We start from the raw sequence: 20,969 nt of genomic DNA, 5'->3' as shown, positions 1-20,969 counted from the left end.
GTATTTTGCTATTTTGATTATAGAAATTGTTATTGAACATTTGTATCTTTTATTATTGATTAAAATTAAGTTTGTAATTTCAATTATGAAACATTGCATTATATTCCCTTCATATCACTTATTTAATATTTTTTAGATTTTAAGATACAAAATGTACATATGTGTAATACAATATACGTTCATTGAACGCTTAATGTTTTAAGCGAGGATATCGAATATTTATTAAGAATAAAAATTTATTTTTATATCTAACAAAATTTTTCTCCTCTATTTCATTACAAGCAATAAAAATAAATAATTTCGAAAACAGCAGTTATACACGTACACATACATCTTTATATAGGCAAAAATTTCGAATAAACATTAAAAACTTACATTTTTGTAGATTCCAGCAGCGATCGAGGAAAGAAATTCATGGATTTTGATTTACCGCGTGTGTTGTAGGGCGGTGCCGCCATCTTGTGTCATGGATTCTTCCAAAGGCGAGGTTCCTTTTTACACTTTGATATTATCGTATAAATCTTTACAATTAGTTAAACACACGTTATCAGTAAGATTCTATTTTAATTTGTCTTTGTTATTTCGCAACGAACAATCAAGCACACGCACTTCTACCGTAAAAGCCGGGAATATATTTACGAATGATCGCGGCGACGCGCCTCTTTCAAACTTCGCACGGAATAGACTGAAGTGTGTCACGTGATCAACTTGTTCTCGGCGCGACATACACGGGGCGCGTTTGCATGTATTACGTACCGTGCGCGTGTGCTGTCGGCACGGAACTGAAGTTTAGTCCGCGCCTCGGGATTCGACACGGCTCCTGGGTGTACGAGTCAACAGTAGAGAAATAAACACGGAGAAATCGTTCGTACGGAGTAGAATAAAAACAAAACCGGTCCACGAATTCGCCGAGTGTACAAGTTTAATTCGCGTTGGAAGGAAATATTTGTTTTCATCGCGATGGTCTCGTTGTCGTCGTCGTCGTCGCTCACCGTGCCGATTCTCGATCGTTCGTAGATCGTGTCGCTGCGCTCGAAGGTAACAAGGAAACACAAGTGACCACACGGAAAGAGTCGTGTCGTTCGGTGAATTTAAAAGGGGATAAAAGGACGTGGAATACGTGATATTAAATAAAACCGGAGAGACGTCTACTAAACGGACATCGAGAAAAAGAGAGTGAGAGAGGTAGAGAAAGAAAAAACGGAAGAGAGTTACATTAAACGTTACGTACTATGTGGGACGTCACGTCGAGTGACATCGTAGCCTGGAGACAAAATGGGGCCCGTTGAAGGGGCCCGGAAGATCTCAGGGGTCCGATTATCAACGGAGGTATGGATGTCATCGGGGACGGGGACGAGCAAACCCTCCAGGCGATTCTCGGTGAGTAAATCCTTACCTCTACTCTTTTCTTCTTTTTTATTTTAACGACATGCGATCGAACGGTCATTCGGCAACCTGATTGACAAGCATGACAGCTATGTCGCGGATCTATCGCGTTCGCCATGTACCTTACGGTGCGCCGTGAAACGCGTTCATGCGAACGTTCGGTTCTCGTGCATTGACCTTAAACGCACCGGACACAACTGATCGTATATACGTTTTCGTGATTCAGCTTGGTTGCTCTCGAACAGATGACGGGATAAACAGAGTCGTCCTGATTCAATTTGACCTTCCCGTTTTACTAGCTCATCCTTTTCCGTCGGAATATTCTCGAGAGTGTAACCAAGCGAATTATACTAACTGTATAATCTTTGCATACCGATCACTGGGTCATGGAACATAATTTTTTTTTTTTTTTCAACCACATTTCTCTGACAATGTTTATATTAAATAGTAAACATAATTTCCAAGTTTAAGAATCCAATAATCCTGTAGATGAAGCTATTAAGTAAAAATACATTTATGACCGCATTGTTAGTACTAATTAATATAGTAACGTAGAAAATATTTGCAAAATTCTATGCTCGCTCTGATTGATCTCCAAAGGAGAGTCGTGTGCCTACGTGGATACATTTACCCTACTTTTGCCTTGACTGTGCTTCTCTCCCCGCCATACTCACGGAAAAACCGCCTTCGCATACCTGTTACACGTTTAGTTCAATGCATCGTGCTGCATCATTTCTTACCATTATTTGGTCAAGTAAACGTACTGCTATGCAACACATAGAATTATGCAAAATAAATTTGTTTTTCTATAAAAATACAATATATCTTTGTATAAAAATGGTCCGTACACGCGCGATGATAATAATACAGTAAAAAGGACCAGTAGGACGTTATGCGTTAAGGGAGGAACCTGGTTTAGGACGCTGAAAATTGCATATCGGGCAATTTTTTTTAAATTTTAAATCATAGTAATTAATTTAAGAACCTTTTAGCTGTTTTATTGGGAATATAAACTTATAAAAAAAATTTTTTTTATTACAATATAATCATGTTATATAATAGAAATTATTTGTTGTTCAGGGCACCTCGCTGCTGACGGCCGTCCATCGCGTACACGATAGCGGCCATTCTTTTTATTTGAAACATATAAAACAAAGAAATTTTTCAACTTTATTACTTTCTGTTTGAACTAAAAAAAATATTAGAAAGTCGAAAATTGACAAATTTATTCAATATTGAAGAAACAGTTCATTTTTTACCCACAAAATTGAACGATGATTTGGAAAAAAAAGTTGTTTAACATAACTTTTTACACAATGTTTTTAGTTTAAATAGAAGCTATACTAATAAGCTTTAAAATAAGCCCCGGTTCATTAAAATCTGTTGATTACAATTTGTTTAATCGTGTACGGAATTTCAAAAAATGCAGTTTCGTGAAAATCACGTTTAAAGTTTTCTTAAAACATAAACAGTAGTACTTCGAATTTCGACCTGAAACTTTGGCAAAATATACTATCGATTAATATGTTACATTTTGGCCCTTAAGACATGGGTCCAAAATGTCCCTCCGAATGAACGTTAATCGAAAGTATAAGAATACTTTTACTACTCGCTGTACGTAAGTGCATAGATCTGAACAAGATCGGAGCAAGTTTCACGTAAGTCGTTCCCCAAACGTGGCAGAAACATAAACCGAGATCGAACAGATTTTACACGAAGAGCAGTTATTCTTAGACAGGAAGAATTTAAATTGAGATTTAGCGGATCGAGAGGCAGCAAATCTTGTTTCCATAAGCCGCAGCGAAAAGAAATGGAGCTGTTGTTTACCACGTGTAACGGATATTAAACGCGAAATTAATTTCACGTTTGAAAATTTCACGAATCACGCGTCCAAATCATTAGGAAAAAAAAAAGAGAGAAAAATTAAATATTTCGACACGTATCTGACCACACCATGGACATTTTCACTGTGGTCGAACAAGGTATTAAATACCTTCATAAGAAATGGTCTTTTCGTATGTTTACACCTTTTCCCGAATAATGGCCTCCGAAGTGTCTGGTCTGTTGGTGCCGGGTGCATTCACCTGCAACGAGTGCACCGTAGCATTCTTTATCTGGGTCGGAGGTTGCAATGTAACGCCAGGTTCTCTCCTTTTAACTTGATCTTTCCGAGCACGCTCGTGAGGAATATACTTACAGGTATATAAAACCCGTTTCATCGGATCAGTCGGAGCCGTTCGTTTGTAGACGAATAGGATTAAACGCGAATCGAGTACGATGAATAATTTCAAATCGGTTACATTGTCAGCTTATTCGATGAGTAATCGTTGTTTTCACGCATAGGTAACATCGATACGCTAAACAAACATATCCTGTTCGTTGTATTTATTATTTTTTCACCGATAAGATGTTAGGGTTGTCCAATAGCATGTTTGCTCTCATCAAGATTACGTATTCGTGCATTTAATTAATTTTAAAAAACTCGGGAGTTAATTTAATAATTGCACTCGCGTTTGATAATTCGCGCACCTTTGTTTTTTAATAACACGTTATCCGTTAATTGCAATGTATAGAAATCTAGTATCGAACATTCACATTGTGTAACTATTACAGCTCTCGGAATAATGGTTATTTCACTTGGAATAATCACCCAATAATTGTGCCTCATCTCTTTACAGGTAGATTGAGCACCTAGGGAATTTCCTGAAATCAAGGAAACACGTTACTCAAGATAATTACGTGATTATCTATCTGTATGATTTTATCGTGTTAGAGGAGATAACTATTCAATGGAAACTATTCAAGATCCTTTCATCTATATCTTTCCTAACTATCGTATTATTCTCATGATATAAAGAAATGATGAAGGGTTGCAATTCGCTATGGTCAGGGAAGAATCTACTTGTTTCTTGGAAATATTTCTGAACGGGTCCAGGTTCGAAGCCATCGCTAATCTTGATATCCTCTGGCTTGGATATTGCTGCAATTTGCGGACCTCTGCCAACAATTCCAGTATTCTCTGTTTGCCGTGGCAGGTCGACAGTGAAAGTCGTACGGTGAACGTGCTTTTCCGTTTATTTGAAATTAACGGCTCGATACCTCCGCTGTAACCCGTCAGCTCTGCGCACCGTGAACACTTTACCTTCACTTCTGATTATCATCCGTCATTAACGTTTCATTCTGATCACCCAAGGATCGACAATTAGCTCTTCGAGGCTTGCTCCACTTTCGCGAATTTCCATCGCGAGCATAGAAAGAAACTGATTCCGTGGGAAAATTCATGATTTTCCAAGCTCTGATAACTCGATCGATGCTGTTAGGATGTTTTTCGATCACAAGAATTTTTCTATATTTTCTTGGGAAATTATCTAGCCAATGGTGCAGATTTCAGGGATCTTATTCCTCAGATTATCATTGCATTTATTAGATGGTCGAGTGAAAATGCAACGTTGGTGCATCTGCATCTGGTCGCTTCGCGCAGAGTGAAAAGTGATTTGTCTGATTTGGACGCTGGTTATCATCAGTCTGTGCAGAATGGCGCAACAACGCAAAATGAGCGTTAATGACAATGTGGATAGATGCATTGGATCCGTGGATGGATGCATCTAATGCAGCGATTGCAAAGTGTGCACGCGTCATTGAATTGGAAGATACAGCGATAGATCGTGACCCCTCTTCCCGTATTTTAAAATGTTCGATTTTTTTTTTCAACTTTTATGGAAGGTATTATGCAACATTTTGTTGATTATTCTGAATCGTTTCAATTCAACAAGTATTCTAAATTATTAGCTACTGATTTTACTATTTTTTTTTTAATCTTTCAAATTAACAAAAGAAGGGAAATTACAGCATCGAAGTATAATTTCAAGCCTCGAATTAGAAAATTAATCAGATATCGTTATTTCTTCTGTGACAATCGACGCGTTAATTTTCGAGCAATCCTGGTATCAATAATTGCATCTCATGGTAATTTATTAGCAGAAAATTTCTTCTCGCTGTAACGCGATCAAAGCATTGATAAATAATCGTTATTCCGTGATTTTGTGGGAACTGGTGAATGGTCTCGCTTGGTTTTACACCCCCTTTCCAGAGAAAGGAAACGATGGCTGTCCGTGTGATTTATAGGTGTCTTCTGTGACTAATTGTAAATCAAGATACCCGTAAAGAGAATGAAAGTAACTGTATCTTTTATCTCTAGTCAGGAATAAATTTTCTTCAAAGAAGAAATTCTTAGAACCGTTTGAACGTTTCTCGTAAATTCATAGAAAAACAAAGTTCTCTGTTTTTCTCTGTTAACTATCGTCTTCAAAATTGTTTTCCAATTCGTAATGAAAATTTGTACGCGTTTCGTTCGCTAAACGCGCGGCTGGAAAAATTTATATTCTCGATCAACCGCGATTTATCATGGTCGATTTGGCAAAAAGTTCGACTGACTTTCAAACCACCGAATTTTTCCTTCGCATACCGTGCTGCACCGGTTTTTGCCGTGAAAAAAGGAACGAAAGAAACGAGCAAGGCTAACTGGAGACTTCTCGTACGTACGTCGTATAGAAAACGTATTACCACGAGACATAACTGTAAAATGGTTGCTAAACGCGAGAATAAATACTGGGCTCTTCCGATTTCGTGTAAGCCGCTAGGTGGATGTTAAATCGTCCAAGTTGTTTGCTTCGTTTCAAACGGGAATCCTTGAAAACGCCGGTAGAAGAAGAAAGGAACTTCGATCGTAGCTACAAAACGACTAGAAAAAATTCTGTTGACGTTGAGAGACCCTGAATAATAAATTAGAAAACTTCAGTTGCATTAAATATTAGGATGCATCGATAACGATGCAGCGAGATGCAATTTCCACCTGAGAGAATACGATGATTCTAGTGGTTAATTTCACTCGAAACACCGTTGTATTTGTTTCCTAGGTCTGGGACACGATAATTCGTTAGGAGCTCGAGGTCACTTCCGTTCACCAGCGCCATTGTTTTTCCTCCAATTCTTTACGCTCCAATTTAATTTTCTTCAACCAACAACGATTTCTTCGACTTCTCCTTCGGTTATCGTACGTTTCACACGATTCGTCGTATGGTGTTCCGCAAAATGAACGGTTGAACGACGATAAACTGGTGCTATTTATCGATTAGTCGAATATCCTCCTACGTTTCCGTTATTCCGCGGACGAACGCATCTGTCGCTCTAGTTTCACCTTCGTCGAATTTATCTATAAATAGGAACGAATGGTAGGTAAGCCGTACCGGTAGCACTAGTTTATTATACTCCATATAGTAATGGCGGCCATAAATTGCAACAAACGGTGTCGTCACGAGAGCCAATTTACTACTTGTATACTCGCGCCCTTGCGTCTCTACGAACGCTTACTTGCTCTTACTGAAATTAATATTTCATTGCCGATAATAATCATCGATCGGATATCAATATTTCATATTTTTTTAATTTTCGATATTCTGTCAGTTTAGTGAGCGCAATTACGCATTGAATTCCATGAAATAATTAAGAAATTAAAATAGTAGGATAATTAAACACTCCCGCGTCAGACATCAGGCTGTATCTACTGCGGCGGTCATCATGCAGTAGAAATCTAAATCAGGGGTGGGCAAATAGTTTTTTTGTGGCCTGCCAAGACAGTCAGAAAAATCCGCCTTGGATCGAAGATTCGTCTCCTATTTTTCACTAGGACGGCCACGTCAATACAATTTATACCTTTCTGAAATGCAACATTAACTCCGCTTCCACAAAGTGGCCCCCGAGGCAAAACAATTGCCCACCCCTGTCTTAGATCAATCAGAAATCTACTTTTCGACTTTGAAACGTCTTTGATAAACCTTTCGCGTCCCTATCTGCGATCTTCGGAAGGCGAATGTCTGTTGGTTGAAAAAAACATCCATCCCACGTTCGTGTCTCATCGTTATTTATACCCGTCGTTGTTGTTCATGTTTCTCGTTCGTGATAGTATGGCAGGAAAGTAGTTTGAAACAGGAGAAAATAGAAAGGAAAAAAAAGAAGGGGACAATAATAAGGTGGTTGGTCGACGGTTGTTTGGAAACGGCGCATGCCTAAGCTTTTCATCGAAAGGCGGAACCAGCGAGCTTTTCATCGACCAATGTGCTTTCGTGGGTGGTTCAGGACGAATCTAAAGCTTGCGCGGTGGTTTCGCGAACGGCCATGCCGCGCCGATTAACCCCATAACTCATCCTTAGAGTCCGGCCGATCATCGATAAGAGGCCGCGATCGAACCGTTTATTGTCGCTGGCGTGCGTCCCTTGTCGGAAATAAACTTTATGGAAGGAAGGATCGATAGGATATCAGAGGGAAAATAAAGTCGGCAGAGTAATAGTAGATCGTCATGAAATGACCTCGATTAATTTTAATAAATTTCAAATAACCATCAATTTCTTTCACTTTTCATTTTCATTCTAATTGCCATTTCAAAATCTTCTTTCGAACAAATTTGTTACGCGAGACTCCGCTTCATGATTTCCGTAAAAATCTGTTATTTGTCCGAGACGGAAGTGGATGTAGAACGACGTTGCTGATGACATCCTCGTTTTTGTTTCTTTCGCAATTGGTACTCGCTTGCGCGTATAGTTTATTCGCGTACGTATGCAAACGAGGGAACGGGAAACGCGATGAGCACCGCGATGACAACCATACAATTACAGAGATTTTGACACCTGATCTTTGTTTACGCATGTAGGGTCGTTGAACGCACGCACGCGAGGTAATTAGAAGAAGAAAAAAAAAGAATTGTGTTAACGGTGTTATTGTAGCATCAAAGTGCACTTTGTATACTTTCATATATATCATCAATTAAGTATCCGGACTCCACTTGCGATTGTTTATTACTGTGAATTATTTCTCGTATTTCTGGAGTCGATGTTGCGCTCAGCAAGCAGTTCTATAGCAGAATGCTAATTATAATAACGCTTTCACTTCTGAGAACAAACTTTATAAGAGCCGAAGGAAACGCGTAGTATTTATTGAACACGATGAATACTTATGCAAATGATCCTTCGTGTTCTCCATTGCGTTCATTATACAATGTCTCAGCTTTATTCTGTGAAAAGAAAAGAAAAGAATTTAGATAAATTTTAAAATCTTCCTGTGCTCTCTTGTAACTAAAAATTCATGATTAAATATCAGAATCGTTTCGACAAGCAAACGCTCGTCGCATAGATACGTTGCTGCGTAAGCACCTGTGGGTGAACCTGTTCGCCCCTGGGTCTCGCAAAGCCTGTTTACAGCCATAAAGATCCCCAAAGCTGTTCCTGTTCGTCGACGGTGTGCGTGGCGAGGAAAGGTGGGGCACTTTGTCCAGGTGTAAATAGATCCACGTGCGAGGAGTTGTTCGTGCGAGTCCTTTTCCTACACGGAATAAAGGGGACTCTACTTCTGCGGGGGTGGGTTTGTTTAATCGATGCCACGTCTCTTTGATCCCTGTCCACGACGTTCAACGAATCAGCCGCACCGTGGTCTTTGTTCCATTTCGCGTGCCACCGATTCGCGAAAGTAAACATTCAGCTCTATTCTCGCAACATTCGGCACATCCTGTACATCCATTTTGCAACTACCAGCGTATAAACGGTTCGACAGAATCGTTCCATTGCCTTGCTCGTATCAAACAATTTGTCGTTGCACAACTTTCAGGCAGCGCGAGCGTGTAACAAGGAGACACGAAAATCGTCACTAACCATTATAACGGATAATGTTCTCGTTGCTTCATACGTCAATTGGCCTAATAGCGCTAGGAATACTGTTTAACGAATCTATTTTGCGAAAGATTTTCTCGTTTCACGTTTAACCCCCGAACGGAATCGCTTTTTATTATAAAAAGAATGGCAAAAGCCAGTGATTCTATGACAAATTCCACTGTCAAAGTGTTAATCAATGAAAGTGCTTCATCGAGCGTGAAATTATCCGTGGTAACCCCCTCCATCGGTTACTGGCGAACAAAAGTTTTCGCTTATTTCACCCAACTATCGCCTTCTGATGGATCTTCTTTATCAAATTTCCTGGTATTTTTTTTTTTTTTTCTTTCATTTACCTCGACGGAGGACTTTGCCTCATCAGAACTGCGTTACGCCTACGCGCAACGTTTAATTTGGGATTACGTCAGGACAGGGCGGTACGTGGCACTTCCGGGTAGGATACCAAAGTCATTCGATTCTTGTATCCGCTGAACAAACGAACGAGAATCCTTTTGTAGCGAATTTTTCAACACGTTCAATGTCACGGAAACGCGTATCACAGAAGAATGATTCTGAAAATTTACATCCAGCCTATATAGATCTAAGCATTGTACCGTGAATTATTCATTAAACGAGTTCATAAAGGTAAAAGTCGGCGGGTAGATTTGAAACGAACAGAGAAACTTTCGCTCCGCGTGATTTCCCAAGTTAAGAGGTTAATCGAGTGGGAATGTTTTTTTTTTTTTCGAGGAAATCGTGGAAGATTTCGCAAGTGTCGCAGTCTGTTGTTGGTTTAATGACGATTCCGCATCATTCACGACGATCCTCTTTGCGTGTACGTGATCATTCACCAGCCTCGTGTCGCGTCTTCCCTCGGCGATAAAACCTGCATTTGCAATTGTTTGAACTTTATTCTTATTTTTTTCCGCTGGTTCAACACTTTTACATTCGTAGCTACGTAGGATGTGAACGTAGCTTAATCCAAGCGGCGCGCCGCAGCGATGGCGGCTGGCAAACGTGCCACCGGCGAGTTTACTATACGCTGGTCGTTCTAGATTTTCATGGGAGATTGTTTATAATGCAAGAGAGAGGATGTGTGGACTACTTTGCGAGCCGCGAGTCGTGCCGCGATCGTAGAACGCTTGGACGTTCCACATGTCGGAGAACGGGAAGCTCGTAAAAGCCGAACGAACCTTCGGATCCTAATTTTCTTCAGCTTCTGGCTGACTCTTCGCCTCGCCATCTTCCGCCCCGGCTTCCCGTAAACATTTCCAGCTAACGAAACGATTCGAGACGGACAAATTGTTTGGATCTCCTGCTCGTTACCTACGTGTGAAACGAAGTAGGTTAAGAATGCCGTAAAAGGTCGAAGCGTAGCGCGGCGAATACGCGGCGATTAAAATTTATCGCGACTCGCGATACGTTTGCCTCGTGCATTCATCGCGGCCCTTAAATTCGCAATGGAAATAAAAAGCTTTGAAAAGGTGTTCAGAAATTAAAGACAATGGTTCTTAGCTTTATCGTAACATCGGCAGCACCTTGCTGCTAAAATATTAACAGCATAATTGCTTTGATATCGCGATTAGAATCGGCGCGCCGCTTGGGAACTCGGGCTCGAGCTGATTCTCGTAGACTTCGCACACTGGGGGTCCCATTTTAATTCACTAGGCAATTATTTAACTTTTGAAAATATTTCAAATAAAATTTTCCACTGATTCAAGTTTCTCTGCCTTCGGTTTATCGGAAGATTCTCAACCTATATTAACTCTGATAACAGAGATTCGGTTTATTCTCTTTCGTTCGATAGCCAAGAAAGGATCGTTTCAGCCAGAACGATTCAGCGGCAGAAAATACTGAATAACGGGAGAATGACGGCGTTGTTCCATTATCTTCGTGGAAATGCACGAGCCGCGTTAATCACTCTTTGCTGACGGTCTTAAGCAACACCTTCGTCGATCGTTATCAACGAGGATGCACCAACACCATCGTGTTACTTCTTATCTCGACGACAATTAAATTCTTCAACATCCTGCACCCAGCTCGATATTTGTTCGCCAAAACATGTTCAATGATTTTTTAACAGAGATTGCACGATTTTGGATATCGTTAACGGAGGTGAACAATTTTCGTTCAAATCAAACATCTTCTTCCATGGGAATTTTCGTGGGCAGTGATCGAACGGTATCCCGATCGATCGTAAATCGATCGTTTTGCCTCTCGTTCGTTCACGTGTCTGGTATTTCACGTGGGCGAAACGTTCCTGTTTTGTTTCACCGCTACGCGGACCATTGTTATCAGTACGTGTGTAACGAGAAGCCTTGTACAGTCGAGATGGCAAGGAAAAAGATCTAACATCGAAAAAGAGGCGTGGGCCTCGCGCCGTACGGATTCGAGAAACAGCTCTAAACGATAAATTCGATGCACTTTTCATACGGTTGCACGTTTCTATTGGCATTACCGTCGCTCGCCGACTCCGCGTTCCGCGCCGGCCGTATTTGTATCATCGTTAAAGTGACGCAACCGGTGAAAGCCGATGGATTCCGCGAGGTAAAGTTCAGCGAGCGTATCACTGTGGGAATCAGGCGACTTTTCTACGCTTCAACTATGAGAGGAACGCATCGATCATTGCCATCGGCTAATATAAAATTATTCAAATTGAGTGTCACCATCTTCAAATTGAAATAAAACGCAAAGTATCTGATTTTTGTATGATTTGTTTATTTTAATGAAAAGGGTAATGAAAATGGTTTAATTCAAGGGTCCTTCTCCGCTGTTTTTCGCGGGCTCGATAAGTTTACCAGGGGACACCAATTGCCAATAAGATTGGATGATTTAACACCATTAGACTTTTTTATGGGGTTTTTGGAAAGTAAAGTTTAAAACAAAATCACAGATGTTATTGATGAAATTGAATTCCAGTTGTGTGAAAATGTAATGGAAAATTTGATGAAAATTGGTTCGTGAAAAAAGCCGACATTTGAATAATATTGTCTTTGATAATAATTAATACCACACAGTAGACTTTGTGTTAAAATAAAGAAACAATTTTATTTCAATTTAAAGATGTAACACTCAATTTGAATATCCCTATACAATTCACCTTTCAACGAGATACGAGAGAAAAGAAAAACTTTGAAAATGAAAATAATCATTTCTGTGATCCATTGTTCAAGACGTTTTTCGACGAGTTCTTCTCGCGCAATTATTAGCCGTGACATTCGTAAATCGTAATCGTAAGTTACGATTTAATGGAATCCCGAGTGGAAGAACGTATCCATTACGGAAGAAACACGGCCTTCTCTTAATGTTTCGATGCCGTGTTTTCTGCTTAGGTCACGTTAAATCCTTTCCTCTTCTTACCTTCTTATTTGCTTCCCAATGAAACATCGGCAGAGAATCTTCCTGTTTGCCTACTCGTCGCGCTCGCGAGAGGACAACACGAACGTTTGAAACTTGGAAAATTCATAAACTTTGCAATAGAACGTTTAGAAAATAATCGCGAGACCTTAAGCCTGATAATTTCTAAAATTTGCAATTATCACTACTCGAAAAGTTGGCAAGTATACGAAAAAAATAACATCTTCCCTGTTCTGTTCGCCAAACACGCGCGCCATCAAGTTTAATTAAACATATTACTTGTTTAACGATGGTTATCTACAACATTGACGTTGAAAAATAGCAACGCGTGTCGTATTTGTTACGTGATCAGATTTTTACATAACCGAGCGGTCTTTTTGAAAAAAATCAAGCCCGAATAACTGTGTCAGAATAGAAACGAGGCTGTGTTTCGACGCGTCCAAACACTCTCGGCACACTCGATCGTACACCTATTGTATTACGCATGCACGCCCACATTAAACGTATTACCATATTTATTGCTTCGCCGGTAACATTTATGTCCGTAGAATGAATGTCACGAATGAATGATGCGTGGTACAGGTCAGGCGTATTTTCGGAGGGTAAATGCACGAACGCACGCGAAAGCATCCTTCGGAACTAAATTAAAATGATTTGTAAAATTTATGCAAATTTTTCTGACAACGTTAAAAAGTTCGATAATATTCAAGGTTCTTAATAATAACTATGCAAAGTAACGAATTAATTAATTTGTCAACGCGACTCTGACGATAATCGCACGTATCATCGAATAAACTGTTCCAAATGAAAGCACTTCGTTGCAGTTCATTAAAATCAGATTGTTCCTCGAGTAATCACGTTAATGAAATTTTATCAGAAGCTCGGTTAGTTTATCAATTTTCCTTTTTTTTTTTACCATGAACACACGACTGGATGAAATCGCAGTTGATTTACGATGCGTTGTCGTTATTTTGACCGAGTCGAGATACGAAAAAATGTAAGCAACAGTTATCAGCTCGCTGTGTTTCGGTATGCAAATTGTCGTAGATTAAAACATTGTAAATATTCATCTCTATTTCTATAACGTTTCCACGTATTCGAACTGCAGAAATAGAGTTTATTAGCTGAGAATTTATGGTTCTATACGATCGCTGGTTCGATCGTGCGGATACGATTTCATTCAATCACACAGGTGACCCGGTGAAAGGTGTGCAGGTGTGGTTAACGTAATCGTGTACAATGTATGATCGTGATACGAGTCGAATAATTCGCGTTCTTCGAGGTCCAATTACGGAGATTCGACTCTGATGATATTTAACGCGTCTCCTGCCGCCTGTGTCACCTGGAGACGTTTTATCGTTTATTCGAATAGTTCAATTATTCGAAATTAAATCGCTCGTTCCGTCGTATGGTCGTGTGTTTCGTTTCAACGAGGACGTTTAATCGAAAATGAAACGTTGCATTATAAAATATGCCAGCCACGATAGTCGGTGTTTAGTATGAATTTAATCGCACAGCTCGTATGCGCGCGGTGAAAGTACGAAATAAAATAGTATGAACTTCGAGGAGCTGCTTTTACGTTGGTAAAACCTTTGCAAAATCACGTGCTCTATCAATGGAATCCAAATCGGGAACATTGTTATGAATACAACGAGTAGTTTGAAGCGTTAAAAGGATTTGCATGTCAGTTATTCCCACGTTGTTCGTGAAATTACAATAAATTTTACAGCGATTAACAACATTCCTCCACGTTATGTTGAACGAGCGTACGAAACGTCTTACCAGTAATTTATGCTTGTAATTTTAACGCGTGCTTAATTATTAAGATATTCGCGATACCGTTAAGAAGTTCTCTATAACTCGAAATATTTTTCTAGAAGATCGAAATAATTGATAAAAGTAGCGAACATTTAACTTCGTGAAACTCGTAGACAACGGTGAACTTTTAATTCGCAAATCGCGTTCGTAATTAATCATTCACGAAATCACAGGTTTCATAATTGATCTCTGCTCCTGAAGTTTATTTAATTATGATTATTCACCGAAAGAGTTCTCCCTTGTCTTCTCGAACGTCCGCGTTCTATCTGACAACGTATAATTATGACATAAAAATCCCGAAGAGTATAGTTGTTACTTAAATTCGTGTAACTCTTAATTCTTTTTATCTCAATCCTTTCGGCTTGCAAAAAACTCACACTATTCTTTGATTTAGCAACGTTTCAACCATTGTTCTGATTCTTTTCAGGCTCTATTACGAAAGAAAAAGTTCAGATTTAAAATAGTAATTAGAGAGACGTGTTCTTTTCTGGCCCATTAGAAAATATTTGAAATTTCAATCGATAGATCTCTTGTTACAATGAGAATTTTCCGCGTGACGGAAGAACGAAAGGAAACTTTCTTTCCTGCTGAAAAAAGACACCGCTTAAATTCTTAGAGACATCCGGTATGCGCCTGTTTTTACGACATTTTCAAAGTTTTCCGGGAATCGATACAAAGCGAACAGGTATGCGAATGGAGCAGTTCCCGAGGAATGATTAACCAACGATATGTATATGATGCAGATGCGGCTGGTGATCACGATAATATTAACAGCAATAACAATGACGTCAATAATTTATCTCGTTTGACTCAACCTATGTCGACATTTTTATTTTAAAAATATTGTTAGTGACTGTCAGAAGTCATCTTCGCTTTCTGTGCAAATTGATTGCGAATCGAATATAGCCGGGTAATTAAAAGAACGAAGGAAAGAAAGAAGGCTTTGAACATCGCTAAAATTACGCTTGCAGATCAGCAGATTTAATCTTTGATCACCACTGACGAGGAAACAATAGTTAAGACTGTTCCTTTTGAAATATCAAATCAGATAGCAGGATTCTATAAGCCTGAGAATCTGACAACAAATATAAAGATTCTAATTATTAAACCTAAATGAGAATGGTATCGTTACCTGGTTAATTGATTGTTTCATTGTTCCCTTATCTCAGACCCACGATCAGTGCTTTATAACGACGTTTCCATTAAATGTAACAACTTAATTGCATCTCATTTCATATTTTGTATTATATATATATTTTTTTTAATGAACTTGTGTAAGAGTTTAGTGGGACGCTTTAGAAACAATAAGTCTTGAGAAGCGTATTTTCATTATTTGCAATAGAATTATCTCTCTGCCGAGTTGTTTGATAATCGTATTATATCTTTCTGAAAAAATTAACACCCTTTCGTCGAACTGACCTCACTTCGCATCGGTTGAACGACAAACAAAGGCTGATAATCGTTGAGACAAATCAGAAGCGCACATTCAACCCCTCCGATCTAACGCTTCCTGCAATTCTTATTTTATTCGGAAAGGTTTCGCTTGTGGAAAAGAGGAATTCTCGAGGCTTGTTTCGCCGAGCCTCGATCGCAGAGTTCGTTTCAGACACGAAACGATGATAGACACGTGCACGTGGACGTGAAACGTTCGAGCACGATAATATGGCTATCGGTGTACCTCGGGGAATTCATGCTTGTCTCGTAACAAAAAAGAAGAAAAATCAGTGATCGCATGTTCCATGCTGGCGTGTCCACACGCCAGCCGTTGTTCGACGCGTTGGAATAATACTTTGTGCATCTATGAATAAATAAAAAAAAAAAACAAATTAAAAAAAGAAGAATCAAAGAGTAACATTACCAAGAGATTTTCTGAAATTTATTACTGAAAAATTAGAGAAGATAGAGGTAAAGAGATGTAGTATCGTGATGTTATTATAGGAAGATGAGGTGAAACGAACGGTACCGAGGGAAAGGAACATCACGACAGCGTGTCGGTTCGGATAACTGCATTTCATTTGAGAATTTAATTTTCGCGTACGCGGCTTTCGCATTAACTCGAACGATCGTGTGGGATGATTGCTTAACGACCGTGATAATTTTCTCGTTGCCACACTAATTCCAGTTAGTTAAGGTCACGGCTTGGAAGCTTTCGAAGCGTCGCAGACTCCGGTCAGAGTGCAACGTTTTTCCTCTTCTATTTCTCTCGCTCGCTCTTTCAGTAGAAAATAGTAAGAAACTTATCGATTTGAAAACAAAGAAACAATTTGTATATTACAAATCTTACGTTTGTTGAGGGATTCAAAAAAAAAAAAAAGAAACATAGGTTTGATGTTTGATTCGCGGAAAGATAAGGCTCGCCGTTTTATAATCGATGATAAAACAACGCGTGCCCCTGAATTTTAAGCGTGGAAAAGATTTCAGCTTAAACGAATGGAAGAACGCGCGAAATCAGCGCCGAGGTTTCGCCTCTAATCCTGATAAGGAGCCGATAAAAGCTCAAACAATGAGATCATCGTGTTAGAGGAAGTTGGAAAAACCGAAAAACAGTTGCACGCAAATTGCTGCCGACATTACGGATTATGATCGTGACAAAACTCGTTAATTACCGTCAATTGTGTTCCCTCTTACGTTTGTTCAGGTGAAACAATGCGAAACGGAAGGAAAGATAAATATTATTATTTACATTAATTTCAGTACTTTTTGTAATCGAAGGTCGTTCCTTGCTCCTGTAAAAATGTTTGTAATTGATTGAATTTTCAGAAAATACTGTGAATGGTTTTTTTAAAAACGTCAATTTACTCGTTTGAAATTAAAATTTGCATACGAGTTACGAACTTACTCAATTTAATTAAATGAAGATTAATAGATTGATCGTCGATGATGATCGATGACGATGAACAACGCTTTTTTCCCTCTTTCTTTCTCGTTGATTTTAACTTCAACGCGTAATGCAAGAGCAATCAGCGGTTACTCATTGTTTATTATCATAATATGCGAGCACGTGGACGCGAATTAGCAAACTGCTCGTTTGCGTATTTGATTCGTTAAAAATGCGACATTCCTCGGCACCGATTAAAACCTTTTTTTTTCGCGTCGGTTGATTAATCTATCTTCTCGAATATTTAACTCGAATCCGCAGACTTCGCGGAGACGGTGTTATTTGAATTTATCGTCGTACATTTTCAGATAATTCGTGCGTTCTATTTTCTCTCATCGTTTGTTAGTTTTCATACGAATACTTCTGTTTGTTTAATTCAAAATCCACGAGTCGTCAAATCGTTTACGATCCATTTCCTAAACGATGATACGGATAACGTCAAATTCAACAGGAAGTGGAAGGGAAACGAAGAAATCTGGCGAAGATAGATCAGTAGGGTAATTAGGGGGTAGCCATTTAACCGGGAGCAAACATTTACATATTATCGAGCTGTCTAAGCGGGAAAGAGTTTCGAAATGGGCCTGGGAATGATCGCTGGATCCTTGATAGCTCATGTGGAACGGTAATAGAACCAGAGGGGTTGATGGAACACACGCGGCCACTTAATGCGCGCGATTACACGCACCCATGGGTTCACGCACGCGACCCATGAAAACACAGCAGGTGGTCACCTGAAGAATTTCGCGGCAATTATTTACCGCTGGACACCTTTACTTTCTGACTGCGTTTTTCTCTTTTATTTATAATTTTTTTCAATAAGAATAATCGCCGGGCAAAGTATCCAAGATGGAACCGATAAAAAATAATAAATTCATGGTACCAAAAATGGCACCATAGAAGAAAACAATGTGATTCGTTATTTTCTCTGAACATTGCAGCAATAGAAAACCGCAAACGAAATAGCTTTCGTCGCGGAACAACGAAATCGCTTCAAAAATCTTTGACGAAATTCAATTGGATTTCTAACGATCGATCGCAAAAAACTCGTTCCGCTTCTCTTTCTATAGCAATCTTCTCCAACGACCCTTTCTAATCTCTCCGCTTCCAATTAACACGTTTATTAGCAGTAAAATTGAGCTTCTCGAAAAAAGGGGTGAAACATTCTACCACTCGTTGTTCCATTTTTATTTTCTATCGAAGCATAAATAATTGTTTGTTAAAAATGTAACAAATATGAAATTGAAATTTCTATAGACCATTGCGAAGAATGATTGTTCGGATGATACACGCGTGTCGTGATCGAACTCATGAATTTTTAAATTAACAAACGAATCGATTGGATACGAATTTATTTGCGGATCTCGTGTCGTCGAGCTGTTCCCGTTCGTGCACTGCGGATAGTTCTAAATGCTGGCCATTAGCGACCATAATTGGTAATCGATGTCGCTGGTCTCGTTTTGAATTTCAGTCCTATCAAGGAAGCTTGTCTGAAGATAACGAAATGCGAATAAAGACTCGTCGTTAACAAGTTTCAAGCCAAAACACCTTTGATTGCTTCTGACGTTTAACGATTTATTATTAACAACGAACAAGATTTTCTCATAATAATATATGAATCTAGAATAATTAAAAAGAATATCGTAACCTGATATTTACTTGGATTCTTTATTGCATTTCTCCAATGAATTTCTTTCCTGTTTGCTGTTTCGTCCACACGTCTTTGATCGATATCGCTTGTAATCGATGAATTATGAATCTCGATGTAATCCGGTTCATTCGAGAAACAGCTGTGATTACTCCAAGTTATCTTTGAATGATAAAAACAGGATCATGCTTTTATAACAGTAATTTGTGCTGCTCCATTACCCTCTCGCGTTTTCCATCGCCTTCCTCCTGAGTTTCTCTTTTTGCTTGTTCATTTGTATCCTGTTTATCGATTTCTAATTTTCTTCCTCTAATCTTCCATTTTTTTTATATTTCCTTTATTCTCAACTCTTCGCAATGAAGGTATTCTCTTGGTTCAAAGACAGGAAGGGGTTGTAGGAAATTACCCTCTCTTCGACTCGAAGCACCGCCCTCCGAGTTAGGGGTAGAATTCTCCTTCTTAAAATACAAGCATGGTGGACGAACGACGCAATAAAGAATGTCTACGACACTCTTGATAACTCTGTGCATAAGTTTCGATTGTTGCGCATAATTCTGTTAATTTATTCTAAGTGCCAGTTCTCGCTGACTTTTATTACCTACGAGTGTTTTTCAACTCGACAATGTTGTATGATAATTGTTGAACATCGCTTTTTGAATTATTTACGCATATTTCGATCGAGGCTACGTGTTTTTATTTATAGAATGCATTTATTAATGTTTCCTTCAATCTTTTTACAAATTAAAATTTCATGAAAATAATGATGACATAGAAATATTGCAAAATTACATTCGTGATATATCAGTTTGAAAATGACTAATGAAAGATGTCTTAACCAATTGAAAGGGGTGAGAATGTAAGGTGAGCTTTGATACGGCACTGCGAGAAAGGGGTTGCTTAGAGCTACCCCTCTTGCTTCCAGGTAAGCGCCGCCCTCCACTCACCTGGCCAAATCCCCACTATATCCAGAATATGGTGGTGGCACTAGCGACCCCCGTCGATACAAGGAGGACGACGATAATGCCGTTTCGTTTCCTCGCGAGAAAACAAGGGCCGCGAACATTCTGCGTCCTCCACTTTTTTCCAAAAGAAAAGAAAAATTCGACGAATTTTTCCTAGTCACCGAGGATAATTTCGTTAATATGGAACTGTTCGATTTGCCTGGTTAGTGTAACTTCCGTCGTTCAATTGACTTTCGAATCGGAATTATGTAGTGACTCAGTGTTATCGTGATATTTTGTAAGACATTCCATCGAGAGTGACCGAAGGTTCTTGAAACATTCGATATGGAATTCCCGTGGACTCTGCAGCACCAGAATACCGATCCCGTTCAAAACGGACGCGTTCATCATCAAACCGATCATCACGAGGATTCGGCGATCGGTCAGGTCGCTACTCGTCGATTACTATCTGTCGCAGGTAACTTTGCAGAAACGTGAAATGTCTGTTCAGGGTGACTGGCCATGTAATCGAGAACTGGTCGTTTTTTGGGAAAAATTTTCTGATTCATTTGGAAATGGGGACACTTCGCGAGACCGGTTATTAAATATCAACAACGATTGCGTAGAGGAGGATTTTTCAGTTAACAGATCGATTAGCACAGTTGAAACAGCAGTGCCTGATATCACGCTCAATAATTAATTTTTAATTTAATTTCTGTCTCTTCAAAGTACCAAAAAATTATATAATCATGTAACCCGCAATCGCCACGTGACGTCTTTCGACACCCATCAAAACGTGTCGCATGTTTATCGTTGAAAATCCTGTCAATGCCCGAGGGGTTTAACACCTGTCCAGTTCGTCCCTTCGTGACCATGTAATTGCCGTGAAAAAAAAAAAAAACATAGTTTTCGTTCCCTAATCGCTTAGGCGGTAACCGTGAATTCGGCAGCTGTACTCACCCCAACGATTAAGGGGTGAAATCGTCGAATCGGCTCGATTAACTTCCTCCGTTTAAGCGTTCTTCCGGTCTGCGCGAAAGCATCGTCAGCTGGTTGAAAAGCGATCCCTTGGAAAATTAATTCCAACGACAGGTGAGCATTTCAAGGGTGCTCTATGCTGTTTTCAAATTTCTACAAAATATTAGAAATATACATTGCTTTCGTGGTGACAATAAAAATGGTAATTATATCGTTTAATTAATAATATTTTGCACTGTCATTTCGACTACTGATAATTACCAATCCGA

General features: G+C 39.2%; 1 protein-coding gene across 6 annotated transcripts in view; it reads left to right on the top strand.

Moving 5' to 3' along the window:
* Positions 1-432: 432 nt before the first annotated feature.
* LOC114882992 (myelin regulatory factor-like protein) overlaps positions 433-20,969 on the top strand; it is a 34,947-nt gene continuing 14,410 nt past the window's right edge. For 2 of the 6 annotated variants that reach the window (XM_029200266.2, XM_046289766.1), the window contains exon 1: positions 433-1,380. In XM_029200266.2, coding sequence (XP_029056099.1) covers positions 1,332-1,380 — 49 coding nt within the window. In that variant the 5' untranslated portion in view covers positions 433-1,331. The remainder of the gene's footprint in view (positions 1,381-20,969) is intronic. The other 4 variants (XR_003790508.2, XM_029200262.2, XM_029200263.2 and 1 more) reach the window with 2 other exon arrangements.

This window comes from Osmia bicornis, chromosome 2 (genome assembly GCF_907164935.1).
Source record: "Osmia bicornis bicornis chromosome 2, iOsmBic2.1, whole genome shotgun sequence".
NCBI lineage: Eukaryota > Metazoa > Arthropoda > Insecta > Hymenoptera > Megachilidae > Osmia > Osmia bicornis.
This window is presented reverse-complemented; position numbering and strand designations above follow the sequence as displayed.